This window comes from Mastacembelus armatus, chromosome 24, assembly GCF_900324485.2.
Source record: "Mastacembelus armatus chromosome 24, fMasArm1.2, whole genome shotgun sequence".
In the NCBI taxonomy this organism is placed as follows: Eukaryota; Metazoa; Chordata; class Actinopteri; order Synbranchiformes; family Mastacembelidae; genus Mastacembelus; species Mastacembelus armatus.
This window is the reverse complement of record NC_046656.1, coordinates 16644584-16661236: the sequence shown is the minus strand read 5'-3', so window position 1 is coordinate 16661236 and position 16653 is coordinate 16644584. Positions and strand designations below refer to the sequence as shown.

At 38.8% G+C, this 16653-nt stretch overlaps 2 protein-coding genes across 10 annotated transcripts in view; one reads left to right on the top strand and one right to left on the bottom strand.

Annotated features, from left to right (window-relative positions):
* Positions 1-2434, top strand: part of lama2 (laminin, alpha 2) — a 138586-nt gene extending 136152 nt beyond the window's left edge. For 5 of the 7 annotated variants that reach the window (XM_026319504.2, XM_026319503.2, XM_026319501.2 and 2 more), the window contains one exon: positions 165-2434. In XM_026319504.2, the coding sequence (XP_026175289.1) occupies positions 165-325 (161 nt within the window). In that variant the 3' untranslated portion in view covers positions 326-2434. The remainder of the gene's footprint in view (positions 1-164) is intronic. The other 2 variants (XM_026319506.1, XM_026319505.1) reach the window with 1 other exon arrangement.
* A 1576-nt stretch (positions 2435-4010) lies between these two features.
* The window catches only part of LOC113137669 (regulator of G-protein signaling 6-like), a 46556-nt gene continuing 33913 nt past the window's right edge, over positions 4011-16653 (bottom strand). For 2 of the 3 annotated variants that reach the window (XM_026319507.2, XM_026319508.2), the window contains 15 exons: positions 16466-16516; positions 15740-15846; positions 13652-13703; positions 13184-13248; positions 12901-12977; positions 12166-12247; positions 11940-12014; positions 11579-11680; positions 11002-11063; positions 9437-9547; positions 7942-8067; positions 7044-7230; positions 5439-5528; positions 4836-4889; positions 4011-4061 (listed from right to left, as the gene is read on the bottom strand). In XM_026319507.2, coding sequence (XP_026175292.1) covers positions 4011-4061; positions 4836-4889; positions 5439-5528; positions 7044-7230; positions 7942-8067; positions 9437-9547; positions 11002-11063; positions 11579-11680; positions 11940-12014; positions 12166-12247; positions 12901-12977; positions 13184-13248; positions 13652-13703; positions 15740-15846; positions 16466-16516 — 1292 coding nt within the window. The remainder of the gene's footprint in view (positions 4062-4835; positions 4890-5438; positions 5529-7043; positions 7231-7941; positions 8068-9436; positions 9548-11001; positions 11064-11578; positions 11681-11939; positions 12015-12165; positions 12248-12900; positions 12978-13183; positions 13249-13651; positions 13704-15739; positions 15847-16465; positions 16517-16653) is intronic. The other variant, XM_026319509.2, reaches the window with a different exon arrangement.

Genomic DNA, 16653 nt, shown 5'->3' with positions numbered 1-16653 from the left:
TTTTAAACCTGCTGTGATTACGACAAAGTTCATGAACAATACAATACACACAAACAGAAAAATTACTATGAAGGATCCTGTTGTAAAATAAAGCTGAAACTTTAAGTTTTACCAGACCACAGAAATCTAGAGAGGTCATTTCTTTTTTTTTTTTTCCCGCACAGGTGGAGTTCGCCAGGTAACACTCTCTTCCAGCACATCATTCAGAGGTTGTATGAGAAACCTGAAACTCACCAAGGCTTCTAAAACCATGGATGTGCAGTTCAACAAGGCCCTGGAGATTAAAGGAGTCCAGCCTCTCTCCTGTCCAGCTTTAGCTGCCTAACTGGTACCAAAGAGCCTTTGTAAACCCTAAAAGACTATAAAATGAAACTAACGTAAATTCGTCCCATCTGCCTGAATAATGTGCTGAGAGATGTGGCTCAGGGCCCAGATTCTCAATGCCTAACAACTTTGCATGTTGATCGCCCCATACTTTTTTAAAAAAATGTATCTGAAGTAATTTGCAAACTTGACAACAGCAAACACTATCGAGGGCAAAAAATAAATTCTACACCATGCTGCTGTTTGGGGCTATTATCATGCCCAGTGCAGTTTTCAAACAGCAAAGCAAAAACCTTTTTTTTTCTCAGAACATCTTTAAATTCATCTTCACATTTCAATTATGAGACCCTGATTATGTACATTGAAAGGCTCTGGTCAATAAATCTTTAATGGCAACAAAGTGAGGTTTCTGTGCTTTATAGCTAGTCCGCTAAGTTTATGCAAAGGGAGATACAGTCCTTCATAAATTTACATACCCCTGCACCATTTGAGAAATACTGGCTTCTTTTTAAAAGATGAAAATGATCAAAGAGAAAACTTTGCAAGGAAAATCATTCATATTTGTAGTTATGATTTTAAAAAGGCAGATGTGTTGCATGTTCAGTTATATTTCTCAAATTGTGCCAAGGGTATGTAAATTTATGAACAGAACAGTGCTTAAATGTAGTGCTGTGGTTAGAGATGCTCACAGCATGTGTGATTTGACTAGATTCTGTCTCTTAAGAAGCAAAACTGAATTCTTCAAGGGCAACACACACCAGCAGTGTCACATCACAAATTTAGTGCAGGTTTACTGAAGTGGGCAAGTATTTTAGTAATTGGGCCTTTTTACTAGTGAAATCATGGGTGATGTTTTCAATGTAATATCAAAGAAGGTGATCAACACTAATTTAGTACATTTCTATGAAAAGATCTGTCATTCATTAAATATACAACCAAGCCAAATGTCTTCAGACATTTAAATTAGCCTTTGAAAAAACTGTCATTTTCTGACTGTTTTGATTTTCTGGAATATTTCAATTTGGAAAGCACTGGTGCCAAATGGTAAAACAAAAGTGCCAAAAAAAAGCAGTACTTCCCAACACTCAAACTGACAAGATACCAGTTTTCATGGCATACAAGCAGTTAAGCCAGCAGATGGCAGCATTAGATAACATATAAGCTGCCTAATAACAGATTTGGTGCACTGTACAGGAAATGAGTATTTTTAGTGCAGTATGTTAGTATGAAGCAAATGATGTTTGAGGAAGAAATCAATGAAGGCCACAGGGTGGAGATTATCATTATTTAACAATGTTTCTTACACTACCATAAATCTTGTATTTTACCACATTTAAAATACAGAAAAACTCATTCATTTCCAGATTATACTGCATTTAATTATGCTGTAAAAGTGGCATCATTGCCAGTTTGTACAGGTTGGGAAACTGTGCTTTTTTAGCATTTTGGCTTGTCATAATAGCTGATGCCGGTGTGTGTTGCCTTTGATTTAGGCTATATTATTATACACATAAAACAAAAAGTTCTCGGGACAAGAATGAAAATAGCTTTGCAATTTTCTAAATTTGTCCTGCATAAACCTTGTTACCTGAAGATTGGTTTCTCTGCAGTTGTATTTTTTAACCAGCAAAAGAAGTGACCAGTTAATAAGGAATTACATGTTCAGTATGCAGTCCTTGAGTCAATCAGTAACGTGGTAAAAAAATATTTTATTACCCAAAATGGCCAAATTGCACTTGCACTGTGGAGCCAATAAGTCTTTGATCTGATTTTTGTTGCTCTCTTACAGAATATTACTAAGTTTGTTTGTTTTTTTGCCAATTCATCATGGTCATTTCTTTTTTTTTACTATTTTAGCAACACAGAACATTCAAACACCACTTCTGTCTACTCACATGATGGTGAGGAGATCAGAGCAAATCAAGTGTTTAACATGTCACTCAATGCATGCTGACAGTCCAAGCTGGAGCTGTGTTACTTTTCAGAAATGTTGACACATCCAATTGAAGGTACGAGGTTTCTGCAGGACGCTAATGTCAGTTTGTATTCTGCATGGTTTGACTGAAAATACTTAACCAGCTCTTTGTGAAATATATTCTTGCTAGCATCACCCAGATTGTCCTGTCCTTCTTTAAACGGCCATAATTAGATAGACTGTGCTAAACTAACTTCTGGACCATGAGGACATGCCAGTTGTTGCTGGATAAGAGATTTTAGGGAACAATATTTGTTTGACGTTTTTTTAGTGAAGAAAAAACCTGGATGATTTTAATATTAAACTGCTAATTAGTAATGTTCTATCACAGTTACCTTGATTATTTAAATGCACATCTATCAGCATTTACAATCCAAATGCACTAGAGGGCAGTATGTGACTATAAAGAACTAAGATGTACCTGTTTGGTGGAACTGCACTCAGACTTCAAAAGCTGCTGTTTGCCTCCATTACCCCTGTATTTTTCTGGGAACTTGACTTGTCTCCTTTACATGTGACCTTTCCAGCTCCTGGAGGAATTAAATGGACACAGATGAAATGATGGGCCAAATACCTCTCTTCATTGTGCATTCCTCTTTTATTATAGTGGAACTCTTTACATAAGGTGAATAATGGTCAGCCCAGTAAACCCCGAGTGGCTGCCTGAAGTGGAATGTTCAGAAGATAGAATATAGCCCAATATTATCCCAACTCACTAAAGTAAAACACCACCTGTGTGTAAAACGATTAAGCTGTCCATATCTTATTATGACATCAAGATTAGCTATACACCTCTGTATGGTCAGTGTGGCTAAGAGTAGATACTGTGCTTACAGTGGCAGTGCTAATTTCATGAAATTAAACGTTAAACACCAAAAATGCTGTTGCTGCAACAAATTAAAAAATATTTCCTGTTTACCTGTTTTCCAGAAAAGACCTACTGTACCAGAGCAGGTCAAGGGGAGAGGAGAAAATGTAATCAGTCTGTAATGAGCATAAAAACAGACAGTTCATATCACTGATATACTGTATGAAATGTAAACATGAATTATAATCAGCTTAACCAATACTGGGCACACAGAGGATGCTAATCTTGTGTTTGCATTTGCAAGATTGATCACTTGCTAAAATGTTGGTGTGCTACACCAGGTTCAGCATTAAATCGGGCAGTGTGACTTCCATCAGTGTAAAGAGTGAGCAGAAATTCAGTTTAGTGCAGATGTTTACTGTGAAGCCCCTCTGTTCTCTTTCCCTTATGATCCCAGTGAATGACGTAAACAGCTAGCTACAGCATTAGTCTAAGTCTCGCTGTGACATTGGTCAAGACATTCAAGCATTCCATGTTTATGTCACTGAAAGTAAAGTGAAAAGCGTCTTCAGCTACCGTATTAATGTGAGTTTAGATAAAGACAACAACAGAGCCTGACATGGTGCAGGCTTTTGACTAGAAACCCCCTAAGAAGAGTATCCTCTACACTGTGACAGCACTGTCCTAGTGTCAGGTCTGGTGACTTATTGCATGCTGTCTGTCCTCTGATGTGAGGTAAGTTTCAAATGTAGTGGCAGTCCAGTCCAGCTATCTAAGCTCATGTGGCACCCTCACCCAACTCCCACAGCCACACCCAAACAGCCCAGAGTCCTCTTCCACCCACTTCCCAGGGATAAGCAGCTCTTCTGGTTATGGTTCCTCCTACTCTTGATCCAGGCCTTGTCAGGATGACTGCATGAGGCCCGTCAGTCGTTTGCCTGTCAGTGACTTGCCCTGGGAGGAAACGAAGAGAGCAAGTAGGGGTGAGGATGGCAAAATGCCATCAACATAGAAGTCCTGACAGGGAATTGTAATTGTGACCTACAAACTAAATACATATATTAAGTCATGCGTAACATTTATTTTTACATTTTTGATTCTTATCTTTTATTCTCAGTGTGTTAAAGAGTAGTTGCATTGTTTGGTCTGTTATGATCTGTGTACAGCAACGTTTTCATGAAGCAAAACAAACTCCAAAGCCAGTAGTTGAGGAATGTCCTAATCCCCGTTTTCTCAGCTATAATTTCATGTTATAAAACCTGTTATGAATTTATCCAGTATTTATCCTTCTCCCTTCAATATTCCTGCAAGCAATTCTTTGACATCTGGACAAATTAATTAGTGTAATGAACAACTTATTCCCCTCAGTTAACTGATCACCAGACTATTCCTTGAAACCAATATTAGAAAAAGATCATGTCCCCTCAGGGAAGGAGCCTCAGCAGCAATAGAAGTGTTTGAATTGCTGAGCACAGAAAATGATTATTTAAAAGCACATCATCTTGATTAGGAAAATGAAAGTGTGCAGAATAATAAAAAGCATAATAAGCACAGCTCCATTTAAAGAGCATACATGAGCTATAATAACTATTTTCTTCTCTATTGCTCCAGTTATAGAATAAGATGTTTGAATTTCTCTTTCTATGACACAGAATTGTGTATTATATTTCATTACAATTTAACCAATGCAGTTTTAAGAGGTAAAAGCTGAGGAGGCTAGACTCTTACCACGCTGCGAGTAAACTTCTCCAGGGATGTGCGTCGCCCCTGCTCCGTTTCAGGCTGGAAGACGAGAGTTGTACAAAAAAGGGGTAAGAATTCTCCATTTCGGTCTTCACAGCTAACTTATTCAGATGCATCTCACACACATACAGAACTTCAGCTAATTTGTTCACATTTAAGGGTGAGTTCACCCAAATAGCAAAAGTTGTCAATCATGACTTTTATAGACCATAGTTCTGTGCAACTGCTGTTGCTAATGTGAAAAATTGGGTGCTCAGCTTTTCATCCTAAAATGGTTGTTAGAAGTTTTTCAAGCCATTTAGCTACTTGCATAAACCATGAGTGTTGTGCAGCCTCATGGGTAATGTCATTAGATGCACTAATACATTTTCAGCACATCCAGTTTCAATCATCCCTGCTTCATGGCTAAATGCCACAACATGTAAGTGAGAAAATGTGTTTTTATTCTTCAGAGTCAACCATTTAGGACATCTCAGCGAGCTGAACACTCTTCTGTTTGCATACTGCCAATGCCACATACAGTTATACAGACTGTGTACACAGAAGTGTTGGCCCATGGTATGATGACAAATACAACCACACACATACTTTCTTTCGTGCCATGAGCAGGTCCTGGTACACGTTGGAGCGCAGGAAGCGTGTGTAGCTGTCACTTTTCATCAGTTTGTAGATGTGGTCCTGAGTGGAGAGAAGAGAAGAGAAGGAGGGTGGGTAATCCTCATCTATAAACACTGCTGTGCTAATGATGTACGAAGGGAGAACGAAATGAGACACTCATTGAGGGAAAACGATGGTTGAAGCTCACTGCCAACATATTTTAAGCTCTTTGTTTAGCTCTTCTCTTTTAAGCCTTTAACAGAACAGGAAAGTTGATAGACACCAGCCAACCCCCAATGCTTCCTTCCTCCACCCAACCTTATCAATCTCCCAGTGAGGCGTATTCTCTAGAAATCACTCCACAGTGTAAAGCCATTAGTGGACACTGGTGAAGCGTGTAAGAAAGATGAATGAGGCAGACAACAGTGCAGGATAGAGTTTCTGAAGAGGCAGCACTGACACTGATCACCTGATGAGATATGTAATAAAAGGGAGATAGAATCATTCTGACTGGTACTTAGAACGCCACACTGTAGGAGCAGATCTGTCATTACACTTATATCTTTGACCTCAGCAAGGAAAAGTATGGATAATCTATTATATTCTGTATGACAAGGAAACCTAGATGCACAGACAAGGTTAATTTAAATGAATTGGTTGATGAAAAGATTGATATGACTCTCACATCAGCACACTGAATATAGCCAGCTTTAGTGAGCATTAGTGATGCTGGGAAGATTTGCATCACCTCCAGACAAAGCTAAACTAGCTGTTGCCAATGTATATGCCAAGTCAGTTTCAACAGCTGTATTTCCATACTTAGCAGAAGAAACCAAGCTAATAAACATAAATGTCTATTTTTTACCTTTATAGGAATATTTGTCATTATTATTGATTTATTGTCTAATATTGTTTCTAATATGTTCATATATATAGAGTAACACACTGTAATTGGATTGTAACTGGATTCTGTGTATGAAAGACGCTATAGAGCCACTGTCTTCTTCCTCTTTCTATTTTTGTTAAAGACATGTTTGGTATTTGTGGTAACTGAAGGAGAGCTCACAGTCTGTGCTGTGTATAACTTATCTTGTCTTATTTAATGTGTTCCTTGTGCCATCAGGTGATTATGTCTATTTACAGGTTTCATATTTTCTGCCTAATGTGCTAGAGACTTTTTGGCCAGACAGTTTCTCGTTAATGTGAGGTCAGAAATGTGATGCATCCCTCTCCTTTCTGCTTCCATTGCATCTCTCTCTGAACATCTGGCAGTATGTGGAGCTTTACTCTTTAACCAGTATATTTTGTATGTTAAAAGGCCACAGGCATATCACTTGTGCATGTTATTGCTTTTCACTTAAACTAGAGAGTAACCTTTCAGCTGACAGGTGAGAATAAGGAGTTTAGGCTCTTGCATCTCCAAAAAAGACTCCTGGCATTTTAAGTTACATGGATTATTTTTTTACTTTCTCATTCGAATGTAATTTCTAAATGTCAGCTGCAGATATTGGTACTCCTACATTTTGCATGGGTGTGGGAATTGATGAGCGTTTTAAAGGGATTTTATTCACCTTTTACTAGGAAATATTTTCCCACCTGTGCATCCTCATAGCTGTATCGTCCGGGGTCTTTCAGGTTCTGGCTGGTGCGTTCGTAGCTGTGGGAGTCCAGATTGATGGAGCTGGGTGCTCCCTCTGCCAGAAACTCTGCCCAGATTTCCTGAGCCCTGTGTGCAACTTCGTGCTGGGGCATCCTTTTCAGGTCCTGCACTGCCAACCAGAACCTGCAACAGTACAGATCACATGCACCTCAGTTGTTATAATCTTAATAGAAAGTAAAGTGAATACTGCAAATAATGTTTACATTGAATCACACATAGGAAATGCATTTTTCTTGATACCACTGTCTAGTTAACATTTTAAGGTTTTAAGATCTATTCCTCTGTCCTCACTTGCTGTTACTCTTTGTAACAATATGGATCTGAAAGGGCTTCTTCCATCTCTTATTTTTCCTGGAATTTTGTATTTAGGCTTGTGTGAGTGGCTCATTGTCCTTAATGTGTTCAAGGCTCCTATCTCTGGTACCTTTCAAACAACTAGGAACTAGAAACCCTTCACTCGTAATTGTTCTTCCTTCTGTATGTTTATAGCATGCAAGTGGGTTGAAGTGGTAGGCTGGAACAGTAGGGATGCCAAAATAAAAGCAATGTTTTCTGGTTATTTTCAGAGCAGTAAAAGCTTTTCGATAGTAGTTATACTCATCTCACTGAACCACAAGTGAAAATGGACAAAACCTGCTATTGTACATCTTTACATTTACATAGAATCATCACCTGCAGCTCAAAGAACAGTTGCAGGTGTACAATGGATTCTGCACCATTTACTCACTCACTGGAGCACAGCATGTTTAAATCAGCAACATTTTTACAAATTGGCAAAAGTCCCCATAATATAAAAATGTTGTAGATAATTATTGAAGCATCTGGTGTGTTTACCTCAGGTTTTCTGAGCTAAACTCTGACTCCAGGAACCTGAGGAACAGCTCCTGTCCTGCCGGGTCCTTCAGGGCCTCCTCCAGAGAAAAACCCCACTTCTTTACTCTCTGCTGACTGGGCTCCTTACTGGAAGAGATGGGACAGGGCAGGATGAGAGAGAGCCAGGGGTGCAATGCAAACATCCACCTAGAGCTGCTGCAGAAAGGTCAGCATTAAAACAACATCAGGATGCAGGAAAGTGGTGGAGAGAGGTTCAGTGTGTGGAGGGCAGATAAATGAAAACAGAGGAAAGCACTAAAACCTTAAATTCGATTGATCACTGACATTTCTTGCAGAGCTGATGTTGATGTGATATTGGTATCCTGAAAGCAACACATTATGACAGCATTAATCTGCAAAGTGATCATTTTAATCTCTGTGGGGAATATTTTCTCCTATTCAGCAATTAATCTGTTCAGCTGAAATATTAAGCTACATTAGGCACATTGATTAGATGTCTGTTCTAATTAATTCTTCCATAATTCAGGCAACCCAGGAGTTCAACTTTCTGCAAGCTATGACCTCCATCTCTGAAAGACAATACCTCAGTTCAATACTTCCATATCTCCACATAACTCAATGATTCACCAATAATTTGGCATTGTCCCGCTTATCTGAGGTGGGTTATTTGATTTAGATTGATGAATAAGCTGAGTGGTCCCTGAATTTCCTTTACTACTTCAGTGAACAGCCAATCACTCATCTGTAATTATCTGTAAGTATGCCGTGTGTGGGTGAAGTTAAATCTGTCTTTATTGCATTCAGCTTCATTCTGCAGTGGTTCAATATATCAAACTCTTTAAGTGAGTTGATTTACTGTATATCCAACACAGGATTCAAAGCACCAGTGATTTCCTTCATGCATTTTCAGAAAGTTAAACTTCAATTTACATTAAACTGACTATTTAAGAAGGTTTTCATTGCAGTGTGTATTACTAAGTCTGCCAAAAATCATGCCACACCTCTGAGGCACTTTAAACGTCTGAGCAGCTAACAAAGTTTCCAACCAGAACTAAAAGCAAAGTGACACAAAAATTCCAAGAGAGACATTTATGGATAAAATGAAATTTGAACACAATTTCAGTATCTAGTGATAAAATCTTTCCCAGCATGCCTTTTGTACTGACTGGAATGATTTTTCTTCTTGTTGTTGAGCCACACACCTGATCACTTGCCAACAACTATTTTTGGATATAAAACAACATGGAACAGCATCTAGTTTTTCTTTTAACAGGTTTCTAAATGAAAATGATTTGAGTTTTAATCGGTAAATAATTACACACAGTAAAACACAGCAGAAATAAAATGACCCACTACCACAAAGCGTAGGATTTGCAATGTAAGAAATATGTTGGTTTAACTGAATGACATCATATGATATGACTGGTCAGTTCAGTGAAATGGATTCAAAATGTTCACTGACTGAAAGTAGAACTGTCGGTTTCTGGCTTCGTACCTGGCCTCCAGGTCCCAGAAGGAGGGGTCATCACTGGTCCATGGGTTGGATGGTTCCGGTGATGTCATAAATGGGTCGTACTCCATGTACTGTTCAGTGTAGGCTATCAGACTGACGTCACACAACACAAGGGACAGAGGACAGAAGGTGAAGTCGCAACTGGTCAAATGTTTAGTTTAACAGTGACATTTATACCAATTGTTCAAGATTAAAGCTTCCTCTGTCATCCTCTGATAGTCATGACTTGAAGGTTTTCAGAATAAAATGAAGTAAATTATGAAAAAGGGAATTGTTAAGCAGGAACATATGTTCTTATCAGAATCCACAGATGTGAACCTCCTACTTCGCTTTCGCAACCTGAGATAAACAAGAGCGCAGGAGCAGTGGAGCTTCAACAACAGCAGGACAAGCAGGATGTTTCGGTGCTCACAGTTTAAAGTATGAACTGCTCCTTACTGTAGAATTCCCCCATTACATACAATATGGACATAATCTGGGCTGCAGTAATATTATATTTAAGCACTAACAAGCTTATATAGTATCTTCAACATACAGTATATATATAGTATCTTCAAGATGTTTTAAAAAGCACATCATATCCAAAGCTAGGCACAAAACCTCCATCTCAGAAAACAACAAAAATTTATATATATATATATATATATATATATATATATCTCTATTTAACTTGAACTGGAGAATAACCTTGTGAGAGCGTGTCCAGTGAGCATCGTCAGGCTTCTTACCAGTGTCTTTTTATTGGCTTCTTTATTGTCTAATAGAACCTACAGTGTCTAGATTTGCTAAAACAGCCATTCAATTCATATGCCTGTCTATACATACTTTTATTTAGTTTATTTTGTTTAGTGAGGCAGAAGTGACCCATATATTAGTTCAATTATTCCTAATGTTAAGTAGCTAAACAATAAACGTATGATACAAGTTGTTTTGAATGGTATCATTTGCCATGATTAATGATTGTCATATTGTTTCACTCAATATTTGGGTTAACGCTCCAAACTTTCTGCTCTGTGGAGCATCGATTAAGTTCAGCTCCATGCGTCAGGAGGCCAAAGGGTCAGGGAGGCAGCCTGCAGTAATCAGTTTTCTGCTCTGCTGAGAAGGGATGGCTGTCCTGACTGACTGAGCAGAGAATGGAGCTGCCAGGGAGCCAGATATTGAAGTGTTTCAGCCACCTGTCAGTGACAGGAAGCAGAAACACATATAGCTCCTTATATGTTACATACATTTTTAACATGGACACAACCTACAGGCATTTTTTTTTTCAGTAATGTTTGACACTCCTTTGTAGTATTCGTTTAGGTAAGGCTGCTGTTATTTTCCTTTATTTTAGTGGGGTTCCACATGGATGGAAGTAACAGATCTGACAAGCATGTTAAATGATGTGCAGTGGCCTGTGAATTGACCTTTGACCTCTTCCAGCTTGCAGTGGAATCTCAGAAGACACCACAAGCCTACTCACAATTGACAATATTTGAAAAATTAGACATTGTCCTCATGAATCACAGTATTTTGAATTTAGCTCAGAAGTGAGTTTCCTGTACCTTTCAGCAACTTTAGACATCTTCATGCAGTGACGGTCTAGCTGGGTGTTTAGGAATAAGATCTGAAAGAAGAGAAGCCTGGAGTCAGTGTTTTTTTCTGCTGGTTTTGTAAAAACAAAACATAGTAAGTGCTTTGAATAAAAAAAATTAAAAAAAAAAAAAAAACAGAAAATAATTCGCCATATTATTGTCAAATTGCAACAAACAAGTACTTCAGTGTAATTATAATTACCAAAGAGATCATGTTTAGCTGGTGGCATCCCAGAAGATTGTTACACCTGTTTTCTGTCACTTTTTTTTTTTTAAATCATCTTTTTCTCTGCAGTTGTCACATGAATTAACGTATTAATTAATGTATTGCATTCAAATGAATACAGTAGATCTCCTGCTAAACTTGACCTGGTAGCAGAAAGTGTAAAATGCACTGTGGAGGTCATCAGTCCTCTGTGCAATGCTTCTCTGGTAATGACATCAAATCCTGGCGGTATGAATGTTACACTGCACAGGGAGGTTTTCTTATGCAATGCCAGCATTTTTTTTATAAAAATCTTCAACAGTGCAAAATATTTGGCCTAACCTCTTTCTCAACATCCTCCTTGGTGCCTTTTCTGCAGTGGTGCAACGGAGTATGTATGGGGCTGTGAGACTGTGTTCCCTCCTCGGCCAATCCATACACTGACTGTGCCATTTGAACATAATAAGAAAGAAAGAAGTGGGACAAGTAACAGAATAAAGACAGAATGTGTAATTATTTTCTTGTAGGCATGAAAACAACAGCCAAAAAAATTCCATAGTGCATGACGCACATTTGAAACTTTTAATAAATTCAAAAATTATTAAATGAGTACATCTCATTAATAAAGTGTTTAGGATTATTTATTTACTTTCAAAAAAAGCTTCTGTCACTGTCATTTCATCTTTGGTGTTGTTGCTCATACCTTCTTAACTCTATGAGGATTCTTCATGCGTCTACATTTTCGGATGTCCATCTCTGTGGTGTTAACACATCCAGGCTGCAAAAAAAGCAAGTAAAAAGTGCAAATTATTGATCTCAAGTCTCAAATTTGAGGTATTTTGTGATTTCATCTTCCATTAAACCCAGACAGAGAGCATAAAGCAGGATGGATGGAAGCTACAACCCCACATACACAGACAGTGGCTTACCACAGGTCGGTGGACGTCCCAGAAGGCTCTCTCCTGGCTGTCAAGGATTTTCCTCTCGATTTTGTCTTTTTTCCTGTCGATCCTGCAGATTAGACCAGTCAGTATGAAACCTTACAGCTTTGCTGGCATCAGATGCTGCAGTTGACTCAGGATAAAATAATGAGAGAAAGATAGACTAGACTACTTGAGGATGTGTATTAGTTTTAACAGTACTGAACTTCATGTGCTCAAAGATTTAGCATGGTCCTTGCACCTGTCTATGAACCCTCTTCTCTGTGTACACATGATTCACAGTCACTGAATTGTACAAACTGCTGCTCTCTGATTGTTACAGGAGTTGCCACTGAACTCCAACACTGTGGTTTTCACTCTATTATATTTATCTGACAGCGTGCCAGCTTAGTTAGTTTCACATCATAATTTGTCATAAAAAACATGAGCATGAAGCCCTGCAGGTACTGCATCCATCTGTTCCTCCCTTGTCTCTCTTCTGTCTCCAATTTTCATTTTCTAAATGTTCCCAAACACACACTGTCTACTCATCCTAGACAGGAAATCCTGTATGAAATTCCATTACAGCAGTGTTAATCGAGACTGTCAAAAACATTCACTGGTCATGATATGGGATGTCACACTGAGATTGCACTGTATGTTTTATCTTTTACCTTAGGTGTAAACAGCATCACTGCATGCACTGTAGTTTCATGTGTTGCCATGGTAACAGAGCACACTTACTTGACCTGGGCCTCAGCCTGCATGTAGATAAACTCCCACTTCCTGGCAAAGGCTCTCTGCAGCCTGGCTAAGTTCTCCTGTTAGAGATAGAAACCCAATGATATTTTATAATCTTATATTTTATAATTATATATATTATATATTTAGATATTTAGATCTTCTAATGTCTCACACACACACACAAGTCTGGTCTCTAAGCTGTTGTGTTTTTCTGCCCCGAGTTTAACATACAGTACAGATCGATACCAAATAGTAAGAGCTTAGAAAGCATTCTAGCACTCACCGCCTCATAATCTGCCAGCTCCAGCCTGGTCTTATTCTGCATGGTCCGCTTGCACAGGTAGATAGCTGAGAGGGAGAGAGAGAGGAGTGAAGGCAGAGGTTTATCAGAATAAACATCCCCACTCCCTTCAGAGATACTGATATTTGTGGCTTGCATGAATTTACATTCTGTACTTATTATTTAATTTTAAATTTAATTATAAGTCAATCTTATACTGAAAAGAAACCTAGTGCTGATTCAGGAAGTGTAGTCTCAGCTCTGTTTAATGTGATTCACAAATACACTCAAACGCAGCATAATACTTTTTGTGCCATGCTGTGGCACTACTGTATACTCCCATTTAAAATGTTATTTAATTTATGATGAACATTGATCTTTAAAACATGAGGGAGGACATGCTATTCACTGACAAGCTGGGAAAAAAAAGTATATATATATATATATATATATATATATATCTCGACTCACCGTAGTCAGTGTTTTCAGGCTCCCAGCAGTTGGAAGGCCAGAAATATGGTGCCTGAGGGGGAAGGAAGTGAAAAAGTGAGTGAACTGATCATATCATTGAAGTTCAAGGACTGAAATGTGTAGTCAAGAAGCTGGAGAGATGCAACTATGCAGAGAAATCTCCAAACTTTCAGGCAAAACCAGAGTGATGATGATGACCTTTAGGAGACAGTTATTTTGCCTCTGAGACACAGCAGAGCATATGATTGCCTTGCACTGCTATGTGAGCAATCATATATTTTTATTATCAGGACTGAACAAATTCAGAAGAGCTGACTCCTAAAACTTTTTCCCTAGTAAGTGGCATCCTGGGGTGCTGCAGAGGCGTGGGAGTGCTGTAGTATCACAATAAAATCAGAAGCGCTGAAAGCTGCAAAACAAACACTGAGGAAGCCAAACAATAAAGACAACAGGCAAAGAACAGATGTTGATAGGACTGTTTGACAGCTCCACTTTAAAACCATCTCCAGCAGCTACAGTGAGGAGAGATATTATATGATGTTAATGATGTTTTGATGTTCCTTCTCTGTATTTCTCTTTGTCTTGCACTTAATTTGCCTAGAAAATGAAATGCTAATGAATGGTGATTATCCTGCTTTCTCTTGCTTGGTCTTCCACTTCATTTTAAAAGGAGGACAGCCAAGGTGAAAGCACAGCAATGTGCACTGCTGTCTGGTTTAATTAAACTGCTCCTCTAGCTCTAGTGGAGACTGAGCCCTCCAAGACTGGGTGAATAGGAAGGAAGAAGATTCTCTACAGAGATCATTCTAATCTCGCCACATGCCACTCTGCCGTTCCACACCGAGGAATTTAAAAACACTCTTTCCTCTTTTTAATTAAAAATTTCAGGATAAAACAGTGTGGCATTAATTAATCTGTGACTTTATTGCCAATGTGTTATCTGTGAACAGTGAAAGAGGAGTAAAATGTCAGCAGGCTTTGCCTTCTTTTTCGTCCATTGATGAGACTGTAATTCTAGTGTGCTATTCCACGACAGCATGTTTCTCCATCAGGCTTTTGGTAGCCACCTACTCAGCCCAAACCCAGACCTGCTTTCGTTGCTCGCTTGATGAATATTTTAACACATCTGCATTCATTTTTAATAGGGTCACAGGATCCTAACATAGTACTGAAGAAGCTGTAGATAGCAGACAGGGCCTTTTGTCATCAAGATCAAGATTGTTGTCTTGTAATTCCATAATGGAACAAGTAATCTTCACTGGCTGATTGGGGTCTTATGAAAGCAAGCGCCCTCACGATCAGATTAAATTCACTGGACTTTTCATTATCTCTCACGTCACACAGGATGAAGTAGGGTGTAGCTTAGGTCTGTTATGAAAAGCACTAGGGAAATTTGAATTTTATCTGAGAAAGACATGCTGTCATCCATTTTGCTTTGCCTTGACCTTACAGTCAACACCAGAGCAGCTTCTGTGCTCAGCTTGTCTCCGTGCTGCGTTTATCCTCTCGGGGGTGGAGCGAGTGCACAATGATGGCGGACAGTGGAGTTCTGACAAACTTTTCCGTGGGCGGTGTTTGGGCAGAGCCAGAGGAGGAACTTGTCTCTTTTTTATTATATATATATATATATATATATATATGTATAGAAGAGGAGGAAGTGGAAAACCTATTGCTCTTCAGAAAACAGGGAAAAAAAAAAAAAAAAAGAAAAAGGTGGCAGCACATCTCTACTCTGCCTGGTGCGTCTCCACAGACACAGACAGCCATGTACTGTAAGTGCCAAAATAACCAAAAAGTCCATTTTGCATAATAGGGGACCTTTAAGTACGTAACGCAGGTAGGTGTTTTCATTAGTACTGACACAGCTCAGTTTTTGCTGGATGCCCATCATTGTGCCCATGCATGCAGCACCATGTATTCTTTTATTTTGTTTTCTCTTGCCACCAACCTCTAAGATTAGAATTAGAAAAACAGAACTCAGTTGCAGACCAAGTATCAGAGCCATTTAAAAACAGAGTAAAGATGATTCACTGTTTCTATCTGCAGGCGTTTACACAGTGTTTTGTTTCACTTGATGTTTCAGCTGACCTGAAAACGGTAGAAAGTGCTGTCATCTTTGAGGGAGAGGACGTGGTCTGAGATAGGAAAGAAGTACCCCTGAGCTGCGATCAGACTCCCTATGTGCATGGCCTCAGCTGTGAAAGGAACAGGAGGGGGAGTGGAGATCACAGCAGGTTCTTCAGCAATTCACATAACATTTGTAATGTAATAACTTCATGGATGGAATTACCTTACTAGTATTATTAGGGTATTAGTAATATTAGGACAATGAATTCAAGCTACACACTCGTGTAAATGAGCAAGACATGAATGTAATACAATGATTCCACTGTCAAATATAATCATCTTCTAAAAAAAAAAAGATTTTCTTACATTGAAGCTTTTGAGGAAAATCACACTTGATGCCTCCTGTACAGTAACTGGATGTCAGTTAAAGGATTCAGCCTTGGACATACAGTACATTAATCAGTGTCCAGGCTGTGGGTCATTGTACCAACAAACTGCTCTCCCAACACCAAGCCTCAGAGCAGGCCAACTAAACAGTGAACCCAGGGGTAAAACTAGCCACAATATTAAAACAAACAAAAAAAGTTGTGTTATTTTGTGGGTTTTTCACCCAGAAGATCTTTGTCATTAGATTATTTTCATGAATGTTAATTAAAACTCTACTCTACAGGGCTTCTGCTGTAATGGGAAGCTGTGGCCTCATTATATACAGCACAATATGATTTGGTATCATTTTTTACAACATACCTGGGTCCTCGATGGACAGGTTCTTCATCAGCCACTGTACAATATCTGCACCTAAATTAGATCAGACAGAGACAAATGAGTGTTAGAAACACCACGGGAGATGGGATCTGAATTAAAGAAAAGGACACAGGAAAAGCAGGAAAAATATGAAAACTGTGCTGTCGCTGTGCTTCCTCTGTACTTTTGCT